The sequence below is a fragment of the Entamoeba nuttalli genome (assembly GCF_000257125.1).
Source record: "Entamoeba nuttalli P19 unplaced genomic scaffold asmbl_8287, whole genome shotgun sequence".
NCBI lineage: Eukaryota > Evosea > Mastigamoebida > Endamoebidae > Entamoeba > Entamoeba nuttalli.
The window spans coordinates 1-9,245 of record NW_008579058.1 but is presented as its reverse complement, the minus strand read 5'-3'; the positions used below and the strand labels follow the sequence as shown (position 1 = coordinate 9,245).

The following is a 9,245-nucleotide window of genomic DNA, read 5'->3' as shown; positions in this document are numbered from 1 at the left end:
CTTTTTCTTCAATGTCTTTTGTTTTTTCTTCAATTTCTTCTTATTCTATTTTTCAATTTATTTCATTCTTTCATGTTTTCAATTTATTTCATTTCTCTCAAACATTCTATACTTCTTTTTTTGTATCTTTATTATCACTATATATACTCATATTTTCTTTTTCTTTTCTTAATTCTCTTTTTTATTCACTATTTTTGTTTCTATAGTTACTTCTTTTCCTATTTTAATATACATTTTATTACTATTTCATCGACATCATGTATCACATTGAATAGTTGTTTCATAATCGTGTTTATCTACAAAAATCGATAATGTAATTCATTAATAATATTGATAAACATTGTTATATTGTTTGCATAGAAAAGATTTTCCAAACAATTCAAGCGAATAATATAAAACTGAAATTAGTTTAACAAATATTCATTAATAGAAATATAATAAAAGTAAAGGTGTATTATTTTAATAATAAAATATTGTTGTATTAATATACACTGAGAAGTAAATAATAAGATAATCGAGTTTTAGTTATCATTAATTATTTAGAAATAAGTCAATATATTTTTATTTGAATAAGTAAATTAGTAAATAAAAGCAAGCATAAATATAATTACTCTTTTTAGAAGTAAATAAAAGTAAAAAATACATGAATTTGAATCAATAATATCTATTATAGAATATTTTATTAACATAATAATTGTTAACATGATTAAGAATAATATAAAGAAAGAATAACCACTGAATAGAATAATTATAGTACTTGATATAATAAATTTTAAAAGCCAGATAATTGTTTAACTATAAATGATTTTATATTGAATAATTAATGAGTATAGAAACTATCATTAATATGTTTATTTTTATACATTTCTTCTTTAATAATATTTAGAATTGAAAGAGTTAATAAAATATTATAGTGTGGAAATAACAAGAAATAAAGATAAACAAATAAAAGTCTAGATGAGATATTTATTTAATTCTAATTTGGTTTAAGTCAATAAGAATAGAACTGAAGAATATTGATATTTAATGGTTTAATATTCTCTATTTGTTCATAAATTATTAAGAACGTAATGAGTTACAAACTAAGGGGAATGAACAATATTATATGTGTATTAGAAATAAATATATCCTAATAATTTGAATAAAGTATTCAACAAGTTATTAAAATAAACAGCACTAATTAAATAATAATGTTCAAACAAAAGAAATTACAACAAAAGTTATCATCGTAGTTGATGTAAACAAAAGCCTTTAATTTAAAAAATGTTATATAACTATGAAATGATTAATTAATACATCTTTCTTTTAATAAACATATAATAACAAAAGTTAATGGTGTTTATTAATATGACAGAGAAGTAGTAAATAAAAAGGAAAAACTCATTTTAAATGAAAACAATCAAAAAAATATAATTTTACAAAAGAAACAACTCCTCTAAAATGAAAATAAATTCTTTTTATTCTAATTACCATTCAGAACTTTCCTAGAACTTTTGGTACGTAAAACACCCATGTTCTTAGATAGATAATGATACTATAAAAAATACACAAATAGATAAAACAGAATCAGATTTTTGTTTTTCGAAGTTAATAATAAAAAAAAAGAAAAATTTTGAACTTAGAAAATTAATTGACAAGGAGCTTTATGACAAAATTGTATTTCACTAAAATCAAGAATGGGGTGATAACTGACCTTTCATTTAATGTAAAAAGATTATCAACTTCATTTGGTTCAGAAGAAACAGATGTTCGAATAGCAAATACTCTTCCACATCATTGCGATTTTATATTACAAAACAAAGAAGATGATCATGGATTTCTCTTAAACTTTAGTAATCGGAATGATGTAACTGTGAACCACTGTATTGTTCCATATTTTTCACAATTTCAATTACTTTCGAATAGTGTAGTTCAAGTTGCTAATGCGTTGTTTTATTTTTCAAAAGATAAACCAACAGCAATATCTCAAAGTATTGTAGATGAATATTTTAAAACAAATGAAAAAATCACTGTAGAAGATGCATTTAAAATGGATGAAGAAATAAATAAAGAAGATGTTCAAACACTAAATAAAAAAAAGTCAACAATAATTTTACCGACACCAGACACTCAACAAATTGAAATTAAAAAAGAAGATGCAGTTGTTCAAAATATACCAAGTGAAATACCAATAGTGGAAACAAAAGCGAGAATTATTAATGACAGTCCAATAAAACATAAATCAAAAAGGATTTCAAAAAGAAGTTTAGATTATTCAGAAGATGATTATTCAGAAGATGAACCAAAAAGAAGACACCATCGAAGAAGAAGAAGATATTCAACATCAGACTCATCAAGCGAAGAATCATCTTCTTCTGAGGATGATAGAAGAAAAAGAAAAAGAAAACATAAAAGATCTCATTCAAGACATTCAAAAAGAAAACATCATAGAAAAACAAAAGATAGTTTTTCATCTTCAGAAGAAGAAGAACAACGTAGAAGAAGAAAAAGAAAAGAGAGAAAAAGATATTCAAGAAGTTCATCTAGATCTTCAAGAACGTCAAGTACATCAACTTCAGAAGAAAGACACAAAAGAAGAAAAACAAAGAAAATAGAACAAATGTCAGAACAAGTAATAGAACCAGCACCAGAACAAGTAATAGAACAAATGTCAGAACAAGGACTTAAAAAACATAAAACAGCAGATTTAATTAAAAAAGAATTAATTGAAAAAAAAGGTCAAATTATTAAAGAAGAAGAATTACTTGAAAAGGAAGTTAAAGAGTCAAGAAATAAAAGAGATATGCCAAGAGCTTTTAGTAAATTTTTAGCAAGAAATACGTTTTATTTTGGAAGTAATGAACAATTAATGATAAAATATGAACAAACTATTAAATCATTTGGAGGAAAAACAGAATTAGGATACCCACCATTTCAAAGACATGTTATTCCAGAGTTTGACAATAGTGATGGATTTTTCCATGGATATGATTATAGTGAAGATTTAAGAGGAACATTTTTAGTAACTGAACCTAACAATGAAGGACCAACAATTCCATACTTATTATGTATTATATGTCAAGTCCCAGTTATATTACCAAATTATTTTGATACAATTAAAGAAAAAAAAGAAGATCAAAATTTAATGGAATATTTAGCTCCAACATTCCCAAGTGAACTTAAAATACATGGCAAAAAACAACAACCTTATATCTTTCATCCTGCTAATGACTCTAAAAAAGATAAAATTAGAATGCAAGTTCCTTCAAAATATGGCTCTAATGAAAAACAATTGATTGAATGTTTCTTAACTGCAATAGGATGTCGTATTGTAGATAGGCAAATTGCTGCTTCTTCTCCTAATACAACTAATGATGGAAAAGACCATACTGTGTATACTTTTGTTCCTTTAATTGAATCAAATGTTGTTGATTTAAAAAGAAAATCACATAGTTCTCGTATTAGTGAGATTGTAATTGAAGAAGTAACAATTTATATGGATTGGGTAATTGAAATGTTAAAAGTTGATAGATTTATTTATCCAAAAGATTATTTAGCTTCTAAAACAGCACATAACTCAGAAGAGCAAAATGAATTTGATAATTTCTAATTTAATTTTAGATTTTTATTTTTACATTTAAAATAAAATAAATGAATTAAAAATCAATAATTAAAACTATGTTCATTCTTTATTATAAAAAGATGCTAGTGTAAATTAATTGATTTTTCATATTACTTTCTAATTTTGTTAATTTAACTTATATTAGAAGCATTTAATTGGAAAGAGAATCATCAAGAGAAAGATCCTTTTTATTTGTTGATAGTTCAGTATTACAAATGTCAAGGTTCCAGCTAATAAGAGTATGATGAATTTGATTAAATGTAGGTCTATCTTCAGGGTCTTGAGTCCAACATTGATTAATTAAATTCCAATAATTTTCTAAAATATCATTTGGTTTTTCAAGTCTATGACCTTCAATAACAAATTGAGGAATTGTCCAAGGTTGAATAAATCGTTCATCATCAATGTATGCTTGTTTTTCAGTAAACGTTTCATAAAGTATTATAGCAAATGAATAAACATCAGCACTATAAGAATAATTACTATTTGCTAAACATTCAGGTGCCATATAAGTTGGAGTTCCAATTCCATGAGATAATGGTTGTAGTTGAAGAGCTCTTTCAGAAATATTTCTACAAGTACCAAAATCAGTTAATTTACCACAAACTTGAGAATGTGGATTTAATGAATAAATTAAAACATTTTCACCTTTAACATCTCTATGAATAATATTATTTTCATGTAAAAATGCAAGTCCAACAACAATGTCTTCCATAAACTTAATTTTTAAATCAAAAGGTAATAATTCTTTTTTATATAATTTAGAAAGTGATCCATAATCTGCAAATTCTGTTACAATTGATATTTCTCCTTCTGTATAAACAGCTCCAACTAAATTAACTATACATGGATGTCTGTATTGTGTTAACATATTAACTTCATGTTTAAATTCTTTTTCTTGTTCCTCAGTTAAAGTTCTTGCTTTCATTTTTTTTACAGCAACTTTTTGACCTCTATAACTTCCTATAAAAACCATTCCAAATGCACCTTCACCTATAGCAGGCATTTGAAGTTTTAATTCAGTATGATCTAATTTCGTTGATAAATCAGATTCAATAATAATAGAAATTTTAGCAGTTTCTTTTATTTCTTCATCTAAGTCCATTGCAATAATACCAATTTCATCATTAACAACAGCAGTACATAACATTTTAATTATAAATTTAAGTTCAACTGCATAATCAGGTTTTAATGTAAATCGCATTGGTTCTACTGAAAGTTCATATCTATGAGATGCCCCTAATAATAGTTCAAAGAAATATGTTTTCTTTGTTGGGTTTATTATTTTAATAGTTTCTTCATATAAATTATCAACAATAACTTTTGATCCTGCATGTTCAAATGTTAGTTTCCATTTATCTGTTTTTAATGGGAAATTAGCATTATCAGCTGAAAGAAGAGCCATTTCCACACCACTACTTACTTTAAATGGTTTAATCTCTTTTTCTCTTTCTTTAATAATTTTTCTACGTCTTCTCCAAATTAAAAAGATGATAAGACAAATAATAATGACAATAAAAAGAAGACCAATAATTATTAATGAGATGATTAAACCAAGCCTTACTTTCTTACATGAAAGTCTATCAGATGTTTCTGAATATCCATCTTCGCATTTGGTACATCCTTTTTCATTACATTCTAAACAATGTTCTATAGTACTACATTCAAGACATTTATCATCTTCTTTAGACAAATATTGTGTATTTGGATTACATTTAGTACATCTTGTAATATTATTTTTTAATTCACATTCATAACATTCTGCTGGACATGGAAGACATTCTCCATCATTTAAATAAAAACGAGAAAGACATGATGTACAACCAGATGTAGTTATTTTATCTAAACAATTTGATAATGAAGGATATGTTTGATTGCTAGTAGGATAACATAAACTTTGAGTATCTAAAGAACTTTCTGAAGGACGTCTCCACCATAATGCATTACCTGTTTTAGGATCAGTAGTTGAATTACATGTTTGACAAGATTTGTCAGATAAACAAGTATCACACGATTCATCACAAACTTTACAATCAACACCTTGAAGAAAATGTTTATCATCACATTGAACACAATATCCCATTTCAGTTTTTTTGCAAATACTAGGCATTTTAACACATTTATAAATATCATTATGAACACCAAAATCTTCAAAATATTTTATCGTTGCTTCAGTATCTTTTTCAAGAGAATATCCAGCATTACATCCAGTACACCAATTTGGATTTTTATCACAAATACGACAAGTAATATTACACATTTTACATGTTGGTTCATAACTAATTTCTCTTTTTGATGTAATTGAATAAGGTAAATAATATCCTAGTTTAAAAGAAGTATCGATTGGTACATTAAATTTTGATGCCTCAGTTTCATCTAATGATTCATTATATGGAACATCATATTTACATTGTAAACAACCATATTGATCACCAACACTACAAACTCTATTATTTAATTTATTACAAATACCATTTGAAACATCAGTAAAATAATAATTATCATTACACCTAAAACAATATGAATCTGATTTACATAATTTACATTGAACTGGACATTGTTTACATTCACCTTCATTTCCTAAATAATAACCATCTTTACATTCAATACATCCCATTGTATGACTTGAACCTAAACAATTTATATCATTTTTACATTCTCCATTAATTAATGATAATGTATTATTACATTCAATACATTCTTTTTCATTTATGCATCTTTTACATCCATCACTACATTTAACACATATTCCTTTTTGAACAAAATAATTTTCTTCACAAAGTTCACATTGATTTCCATAATAATTTCCTGACGTACAATGTAAAATTGAAACACATTCACTATTTGGATTTGATGGATCTTTTAATGCTTTATCCCCTTTACAAAGATAACAATTGTCTTTTGTAGTACATCTCTCACAACCATCTCTACATTCTTTACATGAAAATGTTTCAATATCAAAATATTTTCCTAATGGACATTTACCACATTTATCATCATTTTCTTCATTTGTACAATCAATACATTCTTGTTTCTCTTTTCCATCGTTTCCAATTATTTCATAAAGCATATATCCTTCTTTACATTTAAAACATTTATCTTTTGTACATTTCTCACAATTCTTTACATTACATGAATTACATTTCATTTGTTCTATATAATATCCTTCTTTACATTCTACACAATATAATTCATCCCATGTTTTACATGTCTCTTGAAGACCAGCTTCTCTTTGCGCACATCCATAATTCTCATTAAGATAATATCCTTCTTTACATGAAGTACATTTTGTATCACTCCAACATGTTAAACATTGTTGACTACATTTTTTACAAATTCCTTCATTTTGACTCCAATACTCATTCGTTTCACATTGGAAACTTCCATTTGATAGACTTGCAAATATTAAAAATATTATCATTTGGTTTTTATAGTTTTTTTATAGTTTTTTATTTTTAATTTTTTGTTTTATTTTTAATTTTTTGTTTTATTTTAATTTTTTGTTTTTATTTTTTTTTCTTTGTTATTTTTAAAAATAAAAATTCTTCAAATAAGTTAATTCTATTGCTTATATTTCTATTTTTATTTTAACTTTCTCGTTTCTCTTTTATTCTTCTTTTTCTTTCTGATTCTTTTTTCCTCTGTATAAAAATAAATGATAAAAGTAAATGAAATGAAAAGGCATGTATTTAAAAGAAAGAGAATGAAACATTACTGAATTAAAGGAAATTCAACCAACATATTTGTAATTCTCCTTTTTATAAAAATAAATACATAATATCCAACTTTTTAAATCAAAAACTTCTTTTCGACGAAAATCAATGAACATACCTAACAACACAATGAACCACAACCCAAAAAAATTAATTATTTTATCAACCTCTAGTCAGTTAGAAACACAATTATATGAAGAGCATTTAAAATGTACGTCATGCCAATCTACCCCTCGTGAAAAGGATGTAACTCCTCGTGATTTCTTTGTTGAAACAGAAATTGCCTCAATTATTAAGAAAGTAAATTATGTTGATTATATCAGTGGAATAAATGGAAAAGAGTGCTGCACAACAATTGTCGATATGGAAAGAAGTTGTAACCCTCCTCTTTAGACTCTCTGTTTATGCTTTATTTAATTATTCTTTCAAAGAATATATAATTTATCATTTTGAATAACAACAAAAAGATTTTCTTGCCCTTCGTTTAAAAAGAAAGTCTTTCTAATGTTGTTAAATTTTTTGTTTTTGATTTAAAAAAATCTTTGCAGATAAACTAAAAAAATTTTTTTTAATTTAATCAGGAAGAATGAATAACTTATTAATAGGGTGTAGCCAAACAAAAAATCTATAACCCCTCTTCTCCCAATTTTTTCATTGCTCTTAAAAATGTGAACAAAAAAACACAATAACAATTAAGTACGCTAACCTTAAACAAATTAAATGGTACATTAAGACAATTAAAATATTTAAGTACATAATTGAGTGTTTAGTAGACAAAAGATGTTGCACCCATAATTATCACTATTATAATTATGGTAATAATTGTATTAATTATTTCATTCATCAAAACATTCAATTATATCTTATAATTATTTTAATATTAAATTTAAAAAATATAATGAGGAAGTTATTAGAATAATGACTGAATGAATCCAATTAAATAATTGAGTTTAGGTGATAGCTGTTTGCAACCAATAAGGCAATATAAAATCTAAAAAGGAGTAAGAAGAAAATAAAATGACTTATAGTAATTTTAAGATAATAATTTACATTACACATTCCATAAAGAAGTAGTACAAAATATTAACCAATAAAATAAGAAAGATAAATAAACGTAAAATAAATAATACAATTTAATAACATAGAAATAAAAAAGAAAATAACAATTATAAATTAAATATAAAAATAGAAATTAAATTTAACATTGAATCGTTACAACAGAAATAATTCATGTGATATTAACAATTAATTAATTATGTAAGAAAATAATTTTAAATATTCTAATTACTTGAAAATTAAAATTAAAATTTAATATAATATAAAAATATTTGACATATCAAAGGCTTAATATAAATATGTTAAATACTTAGAGTGTATTAAGTGTATAAATAATAATAGAAATAAAACATATCTAATTCAATAAGTATACTATTTATCAATATTTATAATATAGAATTCTTAATATTATGAATATTTATCAATTAATCTTTTATATTCTTTTTATCAGTTTATATAATTCCTTTATTCTACCTTATTCATTTATACAGTATTAATAATTTATCATTTAATATATTTTTTTTATTTAAAGTTTATTATACCACCTACTTGTTTTGAATATTCGATTTCTTTTAAAATCTTTTTATTCAATTTTATTTTTTCTATTTTATTCAAAAAGTCTGTGATGAACAAAATACAATAAATCAATCAAAGTTATAGTGAATATGATGATTATAAGAATCAGATAAAGAATTATAAGAATAAGAAAAGGATATACAAGTATTGCATTTATATGAACAAATGAAATAGAAGATATTAGAATGGAAAAAGAATATATAAAAATGGAGAATATTATACAATTTAAATAAAAGAATGAAGAAAGAAGAATATAAGAAAGAGAAATAACAACGAAAAAAGCAAATAATTGAAAAAGA

General features: G+C 24.1%; 2 protein-coding genes across 2 annotated transcripts; one reads left to right on the top strand and one right to left on the bottom strand.

Moving 5' to 3' along the window:
- Window positions 1-1,645: 1,645 nt before the first annotated feature.
- ENU1_182630 (hypothetical protein) lies at window positions 1,646-3,589 on the top strand (the record flags this gene model as incomplete). The annotated part of the gene is made up of 1 exon (XM_008861531.1): window positions 1,646-3,589. The coding sequence occupies one exon, from the start codon at window positions 1,646-1,648 to the stop codon at window positions 3,587-3,589; it is 1,944 nt and encodes a 647-aa protein (XP_008859753.1).
- A 163-nt stretch (window positions 3,590-3,752) lies between these two features.
- ENU1_182620 (tyrosine kinase, putative) lies at window positions 3,753-7,022 on the bottom strand (the record flags this gene model as incomplete). Its single annotated transcript, XM_008861530.1, has 1 exon — window positions 3,753-7,022. One exon carries the CDS (start codon window positions 7,020-7,022, stop codon window positions 3,753-3,755), a length of 3,270 nt encoding a protein of 1,089 aa, XP_008859752.1.
- Window positions 7,023-9,245: the final 2,223 nt, after the last annotated feature.